This window comes from Mytilus trossulus, chromosome 7 (assembly GCF_036588685.1).
Source record: "Mytilus trossulus isolate FHL-02 chromosome 7, PNRI_Mtr1.1.1.hap1, whole genome shotgun sequence".
NCBI lineage: Eukaryota > Metazoa > Mollusca > Bivalvia > Mytilida > Mytilidae > Mytilus > Mytilus trossulus.
This window is the reverse complement of record NC_086379.1, coordinates 78648518-78664825: the sequence shown is the minus strand read 5'-3', so window position 1 is coordinate 78664825 and position 16308 is coordinate 78648518. Positions and strand designations below refer to the sequence as shown.

Sequence of the window (16308 nt, the reverse complement as noted above, 5' to 3'; positions counted from 1 at the left end):
TGTTCATCAGGTCAAGATCTATCTGCCCTGAAATTTTCAGATGAATTGGACAACCCGTTGTTGTGTTGCTGCCCCTGAATTGGTAATTTTAAGGAAATTTTGCTGTTTTTTTGTTATTATCTTGAATATTATTATAAATGGAGATAAACTGTAAAAAGCAATAAATGTCGACAAAGTAAGATCTTCAAATAAGTCAACATGACCGAAATGGTCAGTTGACCCCTTTAGGAGTAATTGCCCTTCATAGTCAATTGTTAAAAATTTTTTCGTAAATCTTAGTAATCTTTTACAAAAATCTTCTTCTCTGAAACTACTGGGCCAAGTTAATTATAGTTAGAGATTATTGTAAGCAGCAAGAACGTTCAGTAAAGTAAGATGTACAAACACATCACCATCTCCAAAACACAATTTTGTCATGAATCCATCAGAGTCCTTTGTTTAATATTCACATAGACCAAGGTGAGTTTATATTATTCACCTTTTATGGGCATTGTGTTTTCTGGTCTATGCGTTGGTCTGTTTTTGTTCGTTCATTTGTTTGTTGTCCGCTCAGCCGTCCATTTGTCCATCGGTCTGTCCTGCTTCAGGTTAAAGTTTTTGGTCGAGGTTGTTTTTGATGAAGTTGAAATTCAATCAACTTGAAACTTAGTACACATGTTCCCTATTATATGAATTTTCTAACCTTAATGCCAAATTAGAGATTTTTCCCCATTTTCACGGTGCACTGAACATAAAAAATTATAGTGCGGAATGGGGAATCGGTGTACTGGGGCACTACTGGGGACACATTCTTGTTTTAGACTAAATGGAAGCTATTTTTTTGTACAAAGTTGTTTCCAATACAATGTTAAAGCAGAAATAATATGATCAAACCTTTATTTACCGGTAAAGGAAAAAACTGGCAGAATGAAAAAGTTGTAACTAAATACTATATTTGAAGGTTATAAGTGTCCCTATTATGTGAAGAAATATTTTGGCTTTTTATAGTCTCTTAAAAATGTTTTACTAACCCAAAAGGTAGGATGGTAGGATAAAGTCACTGAAGAACATTTATTGATGCAATTATTCAAAGTTAACAAAATGATCTGATTAATGATGATGTCATGGCCATATTAGCCCCTAAAATTCACATTGTGCTTGTGTTGTCTGGTTGCTGCCTCACCAGTGCTTAATTCACACCTCCTTTTATTCATGAAAGTTAAAGTTAAAGTATTAAACACCATCTCATTTCTCTGAAGATATTGATATTGATGTATAATATGAATGTAGCATTTGAGTCGATATCAAATTGAATATTGAAATTTCTTTGAACATATTTTGCAGGCTTGTATATCAAGAATGAATGGAAGAACTGCTAAGTTAGTGATAGAATTGTTTGAAAATTATGTTTTACAGGTAAATATATATATTCACAGAATAGAATTGCATTATAATGCAAAAATGTCTTTCTGTGTTTTTAGATACACCACTTAACAACTTCTCACCACCAAAAATCAAATTCTGGGCTCACAAACTCAACTTTAACAGTCACAATTGAAACAAAATGTTGACCTTAACAGTGCTTATTGGTTGCCCAAACCCCCTTTGCTATAGGTATGTTGTTTACCAAATAATTAGAGCATATCATTTATGAGTAATAGCTCAAAGATCAACTTGTTTATTTCTAAATATTTATGTTTAATACCATGATTCCTGGTCCATCTTTACCAACATAATCCATAAAAATGAATATTGATGGAATTATAATGAATCGACAGTAACTATCTTGTATTTGTAGACATCAGATTCTGAAAAGAGGGAAATTCTGATAAATTTAATCGTCTTCCATTTACAGATGAAAGACTGATGAGACACATTTGTTTTTAATAAAAGTAACTGATCTTTCTTTGTAGATGACAGACTCTGATGAGAAGGGAGTTTTCCTATTAACTCTATCTGCAATAACTGAGGACAAAATTGTAGAGATTTTCTTAAATCCAGAGCAGAAACCAGAAGGTAAGACAAAAGGAATGAAAATTTGGACCACAAAAAAAAATGAATTAAAACAACACCGTATAAATTATGAAGTCTAAAGGGCTTTCTGGATTGACCTTCTTCAGGAAAGCTCAAAACTCAGACATTTTAAAACCGGCGTTTTACGTTTCCGCAAATTGGCATTACTTTTCCGCGAAAAAAAGATGACGTTTCCTGAAAAAAAAGTTTACATTTCCGCAAATAAATATCTTACTTTTCCGGAAAAAAAGTAACTATTCCGGAAAAAATAAATTATTACTTTTCCGCAAATAATTTAGGAATATCTATTGAGCGAAAGCCAAGCTATAATAAAATATAAATATGTATTAAGTTAAAGGTCATCACAACATGTAAGTAAAATACATCATTAAAATGTATGAAAATGTATGTTCAAAAATATCTTGATATGAGTTCATAAGTCAGTTCTGGCAGAATATTTGTAGCCAACACGTCGTACAAAGTCCATAGTATCACATTCACCGTTTACAAATTTTGTGTTTTATATAGATATGAATATAGAAGTTTACATACAGATTCTGATGATGTGTAACAGTAGGAACACAGAGGATATTTCTAGTAGTTTTCTCAAGATATTGTATCATAGTAAGTATATGTCATACCCAGAAATGACCAATGCCATTAATTTGATTTAAATATTATCAGTTTATTGTCTCAATACTGTATACCATAACCTTTTAATGTACATGTGTTTGTGCAATAAATATCGTCTATTGTCTGTTATAAACCTTAAAGGTGTTGGGCAAGTTGAATGCAGATCATCACCTTATTTATCAATTTAGGGTTCAATCAACACAAATCTTTTCAAAATTTTTAAGAATGACCCTTTGAAGATTGTCTTTAATGAGTTATTACTTTATGCTGCTTGGTTGACATATATGGTGGCGTCATGACATGTTTGTCTTACCCATAATATTTGGTGGTGGCATTTACTATTTGCATAAACTTTTGAAGTTATTAAAGAAGAAGAGCTTGACAATCCATTTTTGTGTATACAAGGTTCAAATTTTTGTATTTTTTTTTATTAAAAACCAAACACTGTAATATTTTTTTTTACTAACAGTAACATCCTGGCTGGATGATGACAAAGAAGAACCTACCATTTTATCTTGTCTACAGTTGTTGAGTGGTGCTATGTCTTATCATCCTGTTAGAGGTGAGATACAAATCAATATCAAGGCAGATAAGATAAGATGTAAACCCAAAAATGGTGGCAAACTTTACTGTATCATAGACTGTTTCAGGATAAGACAAGATGCTATATAAATATTTTTACTTTAACAAAACTACACGACGTAAAAACAGTAAAACTTAATATTTTATATCAAATTAAATGTAGCTCTACATGTATAATAATGTTTTAAAATGACAGTGCTTAGTAAGCCTATAAGGCTGGCTGAAAATAACGATGTTCATATCATATGTATTATATAATGGCAATTCAGGTTGCACTTTAATAAATTATTTATTCATTCATTATAGTATAAAATAGCTTTTAAGTTTACACCTAGTATTAGTTTATCACTTTTTGAAACAAAGGGACTTGGAGAGAAGTCAGGAAAAGTACTTTTACTGGTGATGACACACTCTTGTTACATACTAGTCAGATCTAGTGTGCTAAGCCTCTTGAAATTTACAGATTCTTTGTCCATTCTTGCAAATTTCATAAAAGTATACACCAAAATGTTTTCTAATTTATCTAGACCTAAAAATTTATATGAGAACAAATAGCAGTTTTTCTGTATTTAAGCCATGTTTAGAATAAGAAAAGAGAGGAAGCCTAATCACTGTAAAAGTCAGAAGATAAATTTTATTGAAAATGTTAGAAATGTTCTGCAGCTAATCCATTTTGCTGGTGAAGGGGAACAAGTCTAACATGACACATATACAATGTAGAGGCATTGATGAAAGTATTTTTTTTGCAAGAAGTAAATCTACTTTCTTTATATATTCTATTACTGCTTTGAATGGAAAAGAATGTGTTACAGTCAAATAGAAGTTATAAACATAGACACTTTTTTTCAGTTGTCAACTTGATGGTAAACAGTTATAAGTTTATTACATTGGTTAACAGCTTACTAACTTGTGCTGTTGTTCAACTTCAGAATGCAAGCTGGAACATTTTATCACTTATTATATTGAATACAAAAGGACTAAATGAAAAGGTAAGTTTTCACAAGTGTAATATTTACTTTAGAAAAAAAGCAGACTTTAGTATATTTTAGTTAAGAAGACACTAACCACATTTGGTCTAACTAAATAAGCAGTCGACTCTTTTCTCAAAATCAGATAAATATAGCTGAAGAATTATAAATAGGTGTGCAAAGTAAAATTGTCTCCCCTTGTGGGATTTCTTATTTTTCTCCCTTTGAGTTGAAATTTGGTTGACTCATAATTTTATCACTGTCCCTTCTAATTCTTAACAAATATTATTGACGTTACAGATTCCATTATTGAGTTTATGACTTTGTCCTTTATTTCAGGTTGTAATGACTGTAGAACTGACCATTAATCCTGTAGGAGAATACGTCCAGAACATAAATACTGTCACACCTTATTTACAGGTGTTGTCAGCACTGTTTCAGGTAGATTTCACCTGTCCAATAGTGTCCCTGAAAAATACAGGCAGATATCCACCACATATGGCATGTCCTTTCACCACCAAGGACTTTAAAGTACTCTTCATTTACCTACAACAGCTTGTCCTTCAGGTAAATATGTGTTAAACATTGGAACATTAGAAATAGGAAATTGAATTTACCAATTTAAAAAAAAGTTGATTGAAGGAAAGAGACACTTTTTAACAAGTAACAAACTTTATATTTATTTTGTTTATTTTATTTCTGATTCTTAGTTTGTGAAGGGAGATGATACCAAATACTAGGCAATTTTACTTAACCAGAAGGGCCTTTCCTCTTTTATCTCAAATACTTTTGTATCAATTTATGAGTTGAGTAATCATGGTTATAGGGATCATGTATTATGAAGAAGAGAAATTATTGTGACAAGGGAGATAATATTCCGGCAATGATCAGTCAGAATCAGCATTATAAGTCCTTCCCAAACTATTTCTTCTGACGACCCGAGCTTAGGCCAAGGTCCAAAACTAGAAATGTTTATAGCAGTGATTTCAAGGAAGTAATAATAACAAAAGTACTTATGCTTCACTATTCTTGCAAGGGAGATCATTATAAAGATGTTATGTGACAAGGGAGATAATCTATAAAGATGTTATGTGACAAGGGAGATCATTATAAAGATGTTATGTGACAATGGAGATAATCTATAAAGATGTTATGTGACAAGGGAGATCATTATAAAGATGTTATGTGACAAGGGAGATAATCTATAAAGATTTTATGTGACAAGGGAGATAATCTATAAAGGCAAATGAAACAATGACAGATGTTTTAAAAAAAAATTAACAAGGTTGTTATTGAAAGAGATCTATATCAGATAATTCAAAATAATTCTTGGTGTTTATAGGACGACAAACATGGCATGACTCCTCCATATGCTGTTTTATTATATTTCCTGATTAAATAATGTTGTTTTTCAATTTACCACAGGATGTAAATGATGTGAAATCTACTGCTGTACAGTGTATAGAGGATATGTTTAGATACCTTAAAAAGCATTCATCTAAATTAGGTAAATATTATTTTATGCCCCACCTACGATAGTAGAGGGGCATTATGTTTTCTGGTCTGTGCCTCCGTTCGTCTGTTCGTTCGTCCGTTCGTTCGTCCCGCTTCAGGTTAAAGTTTTTGGTTAAGGTAGTTTTTGATGAAGCTGAAGTCCAATCAACTTGAAACTTAGTACACGTGTTGCTTATGATATGATCTTTCTAATTTTAAAGCCAAATTAGGCTTTTGACCCCAATTTCACGGTCTACTGAACATAGAAATTGAATGTGGGAGTTTTAGGTTAAAGTTTTTGGTCAAGGTTGTTTTTGATGAAGTTGAAAACTAAACAAATTGAAACTCAGTACACATGTCCCCTATGGTATGATCTTTTTAATTTAAATGTCGAATTAAGATTTTTTACCAAATTTCACGGTCCATTGAACATGCAAAATGATAGTGCGAGAGGGGCATCCGTGTATTTTGGACACATTCTTGTTTGGTTTTATTTAGATCTGTTGGATTAATTTGATGTCTTTTTGATAGTGTTCAGCTGCATCTTGTTTAGGGCAGATCTTCAGTGTAATTATATTTATATGTGAATAAGTTTTAAGCAATAACTCTTTTTCTTAAACTTAGTTATTGAATCAAAATTACCATTCAATGAATTGATGTTTGGCCAGTGGATTTCACAGAAAAAGTAATAATGGTCATGTATAAATAGATGCCCCTGATTCCATCAAACATTATGAAAACAATCCTTCTGAGTATTAAAACTGGCAATGGTTCAAAAGACCTCATTTTGCCTAACCAGGAAAAAATTCAAATCAAAATGAAGATTTATAGTTGGTCAACTGCACATGATGACTTACAATCTAACCAACAATGAAAGTTTCTGTCAAACAATCTGGTACTAGGAGATGTATTCACATGGATCTCTGTGGCACTCTTTAAAAAATAGTCAAATTAAAATGCCACTTGAAAGATTTTGATATCATTATTAGTATGAAGCATGTTCCAGAAATCACAATAATTTGATATTGCATTTTAGTAATTTATTGCTCAATAGCAATTGTAAATGCATGCATGATAGTCTTAATAGTCTTATATATAAGATTAAAGTTTAATGGTGTTTTCTTAGTTACAGATCTGTTAAAATGTTCGTGGAACAGCCTACTATTGGAGGTTCTGATCACTATTACAGCCAGTGACCTTAGCTCTCTACAAACCACATTACAGCTGATTGATGTGGTACGTAAGTAACAGAAATAACTTTCAACATTACTGTATTTACCTGTTTACAGTGCACAGTTGTGTATAATCTTCCCTCCAAAAATTGTGAAAAAAAGATTTAAATAAAATTTCAAGAGTACAGTTTTGCTAGAATCAATAAAGAACTGTTGAAGTTAACTAGCATTTGACATTTATTATACTGTGGATTGATTTATTTTCGTGGATTACTGAAAACTTGTTTATTCGTGGATATTTGATTTCGTGTTTTTTTTTTAAACTCTGTATACAAAGCCTATTAAAAGTATGATATTCGTTGAACATTTGAATCTGTGGTTTACCTTGACCCACGAAACACACGAAAATTGGTATCCAACAAATAATAATGAATCCACAGTAGTCAAAGACAGAGCAGAAATATTCAAATGTGTCAATATTGATTTATTCTTTCATCCTTCTAGTGTAACTAAATCTATAGATAATAGCTTGTATGCAAATCAATGTCCTATGGGTACCATATTGACCATAACTTGTACAATGTGGACCTTTTTTTTTATTTGCCTTGATTTGTTGATAGAAAGAACTTTAGACAAACAAGTTGTAAATTCAGAAAGATGACAAACAAGAATTTAAAAACTTAATCCTAATACTTCAAAAAAGCAAATGCAGTAAGCATAAATTGGAAGAGGTCAATGCTGTCATTATTTGTGTATATATTGTAAGAGCAGTCTTTAAAAACTTTTTTACTTTTCAGGTGTTGGAGTTGGATCAAAATGAAACAATTTTTAAGAAGAACTCAAATCTCCATCAACATTTAGTAGATTTCATCAAATGTATTGACATAGAAGATATAACAAATAATGCCACACTCAGCAGAATCAGAAACAAAATATTGTAAATAAACAAGTTACATGTTCACCAAGTTATTTTTCTTTATATGGCACATTGAGAGTATTTAAATTAAACCATTATTTCTTGTGCCTCTCCATATTCAGGAGCCTTTGTTAGTCTTGTGTGTTATTTTTGGTTATTTTTGGTTTTGTTTGCTTCATTTGTATGTTTCTGAGTTTAATGTGGTGTCCTCCACTTTGCTGAGATAGTATACATTATTGTTCAGGACCAGGTGATGCCAGGCAGTGGCGGATCCAGGGGGTGGTCCCACGGCGCACCGGACCACCCCCATGACGAACCTCAATTTTTTTTTAAATGTCTATTTTTTCAATAACTAGCTATTTAACAAATAAACACTTAAGATAAGATTAATCCTTTTATCGCACTAATTGGTTATGGATTACCTGGATAGCTGGAGGTGTCACAATGATAGAATACGGATCAATACGTTTCACCTGTATACATGTAATTAAATTGTCAATATGAAGAAGTTGACTTCTTATTTTGAAAGGTAAATACAAATTATTTTTGTATTTTTAAGTGAAATTTCCATTTGTAATTGCATTCTCCAACTAACGGAGTCTCGGTTTTAAATTTCATTTATGTACATTTTGAAAAAAAACCAATCATTATGAATGAATTAAATTAAATTTGTTTATCTATCTCTTTGAGTCCCCCCCCCCCTTCCCCCCCTTTTCCCCCAACATCAACAGCATTTCAAGCACCGAAGTTGGTACCGGCAATTGTACAAAGCACAACATTTGATGAAATTAAACATTTTGTAGACTTTTACCATACTGATTTGCCGAGTCCATCTACAATGCCTTTTGTAGTCTTGTGGCAAAAGACTTGCGAGTCAATGCTTTCAAAACCAGAAACTGTAGCCGGTTCTCTGAAAGAATGTTGCAAAACCGACTTTCCAATTATTTCTGTTATCTTAAAAATCATAGCTACCATGGGGGTGACGAGTTGCGAATGTGAGCCATCCAACAGTGAGTTATTACTTCTAAAAACCTACATGAGAACAACTATGGAACAATCGCGTTTAAACTGACTTGCGTTGATGCATGTGCACTACAGTTTGAAACTAAATATAAAACAAATTATAGAGAACTTTGCAAGGACACCCCGCGAAGCATGATGTTGAATGACCTGATAAACGACTCTTAAGTTTGTTGAATTAGTAAATTTTGAACAATTTTACGTAAAACTATTTTTACTGATTCGGAACATTTTAGCTAAACCTTTTTTACAGCTTGCCTTATTCGGATGACAATTGTTATGTTGTGCTATTTTAGATTGCAAGATATTGTATAGAGTCTTAAATAAAAATCAGTTTTACATGTCTTTAAATTCCTTTATCTAGGAATATGTGCATCGCATGGTGTTGTCCAAATTCCTGATCTTCCATAATGTCGAAGGTATTTTTTAACCTTTTTCATACCATTCAATATTCATTGGTCACCACCCCCAAATTTTTTTCTGGATCCGCCACTGCCAGGTGTGGGATTTTCTAGTCATGTAAAAGACCATTTGGTGACATTTAGCTGTTTTGGTCAGGTTGTAGTCTCGGATTCATTCCCCCTTTCCAATATCTATACAATTTATTTATTTTGCAAACATCTAAAAAGGTCAGTTATGTTTTTTTTTCTCCCAAGCTAGCATTTCTCAAAAGGTTAATGTTTTGTTATTCTACTGGCTCAAATATTTCAGTTGGTGTAAAATTGTCTCTATAATTTTGTAAGATCACCTGTAAATTTCAACAGTGACTTGTTACTTAAAACTTTTGGTGGGTATTAGAAATGTGCATTTGAACATTGCCTTTTATCAGGTTATGTAATGGCTAAATGCAATTCTACTGTAGTGTTGATTAAGAAAATGTTAAAGCGTAGTTGTGGGTCTTGGGTTCCAATTTGGGCTGTAACTATTTTTTATGCTTTTTACTTTAAAAGGTTTTCCAAGGACTACATATTATGTCCTGATTAAGCATAAATTTTTAAATATTCTTAATTCTTGCCAAGTTCTAACAAAATAAATGGGAATGTGTCCATGGGACACAGATGATGCCCCTGCTTACATGGAAAGTTATAAAAGGACAAAACTCGAGAACTATAAGTTAAAAACATATTTTATTCTTTAAGATATGAAAAGGATTGAGCAACAGGCACAGCCTATAAAAGCTCTCTTCATCGTACAAGAACTATAAGTTAAGTGATGCTACTTGATCTAAGTTTTGTGGTACATTTTTTATAACATATGGTTGAGGCAAACAAGACAAAACCAGATGCTCCACAGGGCAAACCCTGAGCAAGTATGGAGACAACATTTAAGCTTGATACAGCTCTGAATTTGGATTGTGATTAAATAGTTGACACAACATAGGTTTAATATTTGACCCTTTTGGCCCCTAATTCCTAAACTGTTGGGACCAAAACTCCCAAAATCTATCATAACCTTCCTTTTGTGGTCATAAACCTTGTGTTTAAATTTCATAGATTATTATTTACTTATACTAAGGATATAGTGTGAAAACCAAATGTCTTCAGACGATGCCATGTCATACCAATATACGACCAAAAATTTTTCGATTTTTGCGGTCATATATAAAACATTAACTCTAGAACAGTAAAAATGATGCGGTCAAAATTCAAACTTTTTTGTGGTAAAAGCATTGTGTATAAATGTTTTGTGGTTAAAGCATTTTGTATAAGTTTCATAACATTTGGTTAAGGCAAACTGAAGTTATAGAACGGAAACAATCAGCAACTATTCCATCTTTAAAGGGCATAACGCTAGACAGTTAAAGTGAGGCCAACTTAATTCAAAATTGATCTATGTGTTGTGGTAAAAGCATGGTATAAAAGTTTCATAACATTTGGTTGAGGCAAACTTAAGTCTGCAAAGGAAACCAATTTTAGGACGAACAGACAAGAGTAAAACATAATGCCCCCTCCACTACAGCATAATAAAAAAAGAAAGTAATATCACGTAATTAAAAGTACTAATCTTGTACCCAAGCCAACCTATGTCCAGAGTTCGATTTTATTGGGATAAGGCTAGGCAACAATGATTGTCAGCAGGCAGGATCAGACAACACATTATTAATTCTTCTGGGATAAGGCTAGGCAACAATGATTGTTAGCAGGCAGGATCAGACAACACATTATTAATTCTTCTGGGATAAGGCTAGGCAACAATGATTGTTAGCAGGCAGGATCAGACAACACATTATTAATTTTTCTGGGATAAGGCTAGGCAACAATGATTGTTAGCAGGCAGGATCAGACAACACATTAATTTTTCTGGGATAAGGCTAGGCAACAATGATTGTTAGCAGGCAGGATCAGACAACACATTATTAATTTTACTGGGATAAGGCTAGGCAACAATGATTGTTAGCAGGCAGGATCAGACAACACATTAATTTTACTGGGATAAGGCTAGGCAACAATGATTGTTAGCAGGCAGGATTAGACAACACATTATTAATTTTACTGGGATAAGGCTAGGCAACAATGATTGTCAGCAGGCAGGATCAGACAACACATTAATTTTACTGGGATAAGTCTAGGCAACAATGATTGTTAGCAGGCAGGATCAGACAACACATTAATTTTACTGGGATAAGGCTAGGCAACAATGATTGTTAGCAGGCAGGATCAGACAACACATTAATTTTACTGGGATAAGGCTAGGCAACAATGATTGTTAGCAGGCAGGATTAGACAACACATTATTAATTTTACTGGGATAAGGCTAGGCAACAATGATTGTTAGCAGGCAGGATCAGAAAACACATTATTAATTTTTCTGGGATAAGGCTAGGCAACAATGATTGTCAGCAGGCAGGATCAGACAACACATTATTAACTTTTCTGGGATAAGGCTAGGCAACAATGATTGTCAGCAGGCAGGATCAGACAACACATTATTTATTTTTCTGGGATAAGGCTAGGCAACAATGATTGTCGGCAGGCAGGATTAGACAACACATTATTAATTTTTCTGGGATAAGGCTAGGCAACAATGATTGTTAGCAGGCAGGATCAGACAACACATTATTAATTTTTCTGGGATAAGGCTAGGCAACAATGATTGTTAGCAGGCAGGATCAGACAACACATTATTAATTTTCATATCAGAAATTTATTCACTTCCTGTTTGCTGATAGTTTGATATTTTACAACACTTTTTGCTCAAGGAAAGTTCTTGTCAAACTTTTCTTGGTTTCAGTGAAAAGGAATGATCAGTTAATCTTCCAGTATACTCTAATCAATTACATGCAGCAATGCAGCTACATCATCCAGTATTGCTTTTTTTATGCCATACCTACGATAGTAGAGGGGCATTATGTTTTCTGGTCTGTAGATCCGTTCGTCTGTTCATTCATCTGTTCGTCCCACTTCAGGTTAAAGTTTTTGGTCAAGGTTGTTTTTGATGAAGTTGAAGTCCAATCAACTTGAAACTTAGTACACATGTTCCCTATGATATGATCTTTCTAAATTTAATGCCAAATTAAAGTTTTGACCACTATTTCACGTCCACTGAACATGGAAAATGATAGTGCAAGCACTGTGAGTGCGAATGGGGCATCTGTGTATCATGGATACATTCTTATTGAATTAGAAAACACAAGATTGTGGTCTTATTTGGCTTTTGGCCCATTAGTTTCACAGGGGTGTAGCTCGTGCCTACACAAATTTTTTTCAGATATTTTTTTTTATTAAAAAAAATATACAATGTTATCTGTAGATAAAAGCCAGTGAAGTTGTCAAAACTCTTAAATTATGGAATGTCATGTGTACACTAGTCTTTCACAGTAGAGGCTATAAAGAAATACAAATTTCTTGATTTTTTTTAGGCATCGACTATGTCTGTTTGTGTTCTAAAAGATTGATGGTTGATGTCTAGATAAAAGGATAGTTCTATTATATATGAGTAGTATCAGTGTTTATGTAAATTTAATATTTTTGTACATAAAATTTTGCAGCTAAAACGCTGAAAACGGTTTTCCGTCTGGGGACTTCGCCTTGGACCTGCTGGGGGCCTTATGCAGCCCCCAGACCCCCCCTGCCAATTGGTGCCTACAGTTGACTAAATACCTAGCTACGCCCCTGTTTCAGAAGAGAATAGCTTTTCTTAACGTAACCAAATAATGACCATTGTGAGAACATGATGGCCAAGTGATGAGAAAAGCCTTCATGGCCATAAGGACAAAGTGAGCTAAAACTAATCATGTAAGAAAATCATATGAAAAGACAAACAAAATATGCATATAATAGGATAATTTATTTTATGAACAGGTATTTTACAACTTTGCATGAAATCTACAATAATTGTTGATAAAACATACCGTAGTACACAATAAAGCACCACATTCACCTAAAATATCTCTTTCTATCAACCATTCGTCAAAGTATCTGTCTAGTTTATAAACTATACAACAGAAACATCTTTACCAAATACTCTTAAATATATTACAATTATTCACATATTTAGGTGTACATTATACACATAGATATTTTTAACATGTATTTACATGTAACAAATGTGTGCCTGGTTATCAAGTCAACAACAAAGGGGTGAAGAACATTTCTATATGATTTTATTACAAATGATAATTTTCTTAATAATAGTGTAGGATGATATATTGGGAAAAGAAAGGATGCATTGATGTAAAATAAATTAAATAAGCAGAATCAATGAAACTTAACTCAATTTCATCTAGTGGATTAACCAACTCCTACAGAAATTTGAAACAATTAACCTTCTGGTTTCCAAAAACCTGAAACAACCAATTTTACTTTTTAACAGCCTAAATTAAACTTCATATGCTCATGTTTTGTTAGATGTCTCTTTATGTTATTTTTTTAACGAAATCAAGCTTCAATACTCTCAAGGAAGTTGTTTAAATCTAGATGAACCAAGTTTCTGAGTTTCAATGAGTAAAACAGAGTTACATAAGAAGCATCAATAAGGTATATGATATTGGATGGAAATATGTCTTAACAGTATATATATTTATTTTATGCTGAAACAGAAATCAGAAAGGTTAATATTTTAAAGAAAAAGAATATTTAATCAGTTTAAATTCATTTATAGACTGGGTATTACTATTCCACTGAAAGGAGAAGCCAAGGAAGAGGATTACTATATCAAATATTTGTTTTCTAGGGGAGAATAACTTATTTTAATTTCTTTACAATATTTTAATCTCTAAATTTTAATATACAAATAAATATATAACTTTAAAATTCAATAACAGCTGATAATCATGATAATATTGTGTTTTCCAATATTTCAATCCTTTAAAAAATAAATATTATTGTACATTGTATATGTATATAATGGTAACCATCATATAAGAATCATTTTGTATTTTTAATAAATAAAACTCTTGTAAAATATATTTCTTTTTATTACATTTCCAGTATAAGGAGTAGATTATATACTGTTTTTTTGGGACCTTTAAATTAAACTTCAGTTGTGCCTCATCCAACCCATGATAATTCTTTGTGACAAATTTGCAATTATATGGGAAATAAAGCGGAGGAGCTGGTAAAATATACATAAGCTAGCAAATACAAGATAAATTTTGTAAGTAAGTTACAACCCTATGTAATAATATATTAACTATGACTGTTATTACAGTATGAGCAAGATATAAAGAACACAAAATGTCAGTCAAGCTGAGATCACAGAGGAAATAGTTATAACATTACAATGTATTCCATGATAGAAGTTTAGAATTACAAGTATTTCATAAAAGTGTGCAGTGTGTTGGATGTAAACACCTGACAAATCAAATATAATGAGTAATATGGTGTGAGTGTTTTGATCATGCATGAAATAAAAAAATAAAACACACAATTTGAAAACAATTTGAATGTATAAATGTTAAAGGGAAATGAAAAACTGCAAATAAGAGTACATTTCACAATCAAATTTTCATAAATTAAAAGTCCAAATAATGTTTTACTTTCTGTTAACCTTAAATAAAAATCCATTTATTTTTTTATATCTCCATTGAGTGATTTAACATTGTTGTGGGTCTCCATGTCTTTTAAAGCTTAGCCCAATGATGTTGAGTTGTTTCCCTTAGATGGTATTCCTAAAGTTTGACTTGAAGAAAAGATGAAATTTGAATAGGCCTGATCTAATTTGAAGATCACAGGATGGTACAATTGTACAATGGGAGAATATACACAATTTCCACAAAATGTGAAACTGAAAGATGTAATCTACATGCACCACCACCGCCTGGAATACACAGCAAATCAAGAATATTTTGATGTTTATTAATTTGCTGTCATCAATCTTTGATGAAATTTTATTCTTTTGCTACATAAATCCAAGAGCCTCTAAAAAATAGATGGTAAAAAATATATATTTGTTTTGCCCAGACACAACTGATCAACTCACAGGAAATAACATTTTCATTTACAAGGAGCATTTAAAACAATTTGTCTTGGTTCATCAGTGGGGTCAGTTATATATCACAAAACATAATAATAGAACTGGCCTTATTGACAGTGCTAAAAGGTTTAATTAATGAACTATTGACAATATTCCTAAGAATTTTTTATAAAAATTTCAAAAAGGAATTATATTGTCAGTAGATACCATTAAATAAGCATAAAAATAAAACAACAACATGAGACAAAACATTAAACTACAACAATCAACAACTGAATAATTGCATCCTTTTATGTTGGCACCAAGATATTTATACACCATCATGCCAACGTCTGGTTGCAACTTTTATCACGTTCTAGGCTTCATCTTAAAAATATATCAATCATTATATCATAGTTTTCAGTTGCCAATTAAAGTTATATTCATGAGAATTTGTTGACTGATTAAAACAATATAGTGAAATCTTTCAAAAATTACACAGACTTTAAAAACGTAACAGTTTTCAAAGTTAATTTTAACTCATCTGTTGAACAAAATAAATGATATCTGCAACAAGTGTTAACACAGTTGTTGGACAACAGCATTATTATAATTCACATGAATGTTTATCCTGAATAAAATAATGTTTTTTGGCTCAACTTCCATTCCTCAGTGTTCGATACAATAGATTTAACATTTCAAATTTATTTCAAGTTTAATTATAATCACTAAATTTTTTAGTTTTCCAATTTCACACAACTTCTAATTCTGTGGCAAGCACTTGGGTAATAATACATGAAAATATTAATCACTTTTCCATTTACCCATCTGAAAACCTTTTGAGACTGTACTTTCGTCTTTAAAATGAATATTTCTTTTTATAGAAATATCTTGTTCAATAAATTAAAAGCACTATATATCACAAAATCAGCTTTTGACTTGTTTTTGCAAATGCTGTAAAAATTCATAATAAGACATTGATGATTCAGTCCGGTCTTCCACCATATATTGAAAAAATTCCATGCGTATTTTACTGTCCTCTCTGAAATATATATAAAAAAAAACTTGTTTCATTGATGTTGACACTCATTTATAACTGAATATGCTGTATGGGGCTTTACTCATTGTTAAAGGCTGA

At 31.9% G+C, this 16308-nt stretch overlaps 2 protein-coding genes across 3 annotated transcripts in view; one reads left to right on the top strand and one right to left on the bottom strand.

The window, feature by feature from the left end:
• Positions 1–7806, top strand: part of LOC134726695 (meiosis inhibitor protein 1-like) — a 44064-nt gene extending 36258 nt beyond the window's left edge. The window contains exons 18-26 of the mRNA XM_063591111.1: positions 1324–1395; positions 1893–1995; positions 2521–2616; positions 3095–3187; positions 4057–4196; positions 4515–4742; positions 5601–5682; positions 6796–6905; positions 7639–7806. Of these exons, the coding sequence (XP_063447181.1) occupies positions 1324–1395; positions 1893–1995; positions 2521–2616; positions 3095–3187; positions 4057–4196; positions 4515–4742; positions 5601–5682; positions 6796–6905; positions 7639–7782 (1068 nt within the window). The 3' untranslated portion in view covers positions 7783–7806. The remainder of the gene's footprint in view (positions 1–1323; positions 1396–1892; positions 1996–2520; positions 2617–3094; positions 3188–4056; positions 4197–4514; positions 4743–5600; positions 5683–6795; positions 6906–7638) is intronic.
• A 5239-nt stretch (positions 7807–13045) lies between these two features.
• The window catches only part of LOC134725903 (protein transport protein Sec24A-like), a 28137-nt gene continuing 24874 nt past the window's right edge, over positions 13046–16308 (bottom strand). For both annotated transcript variants that reach the window (XM_063590176.1, XM_063590177.1), the window contains one exon: positions 13046–16212. In XM_063590176.1, coding sequence (XP_063446246.1) covers positions 16098–16212 — 115 coding nt within the window. In that variant the 3' untranslated portion in view covers positions 13046–16097. The remainder of the gene's footprint in view (positions 16213–16308) is intronic.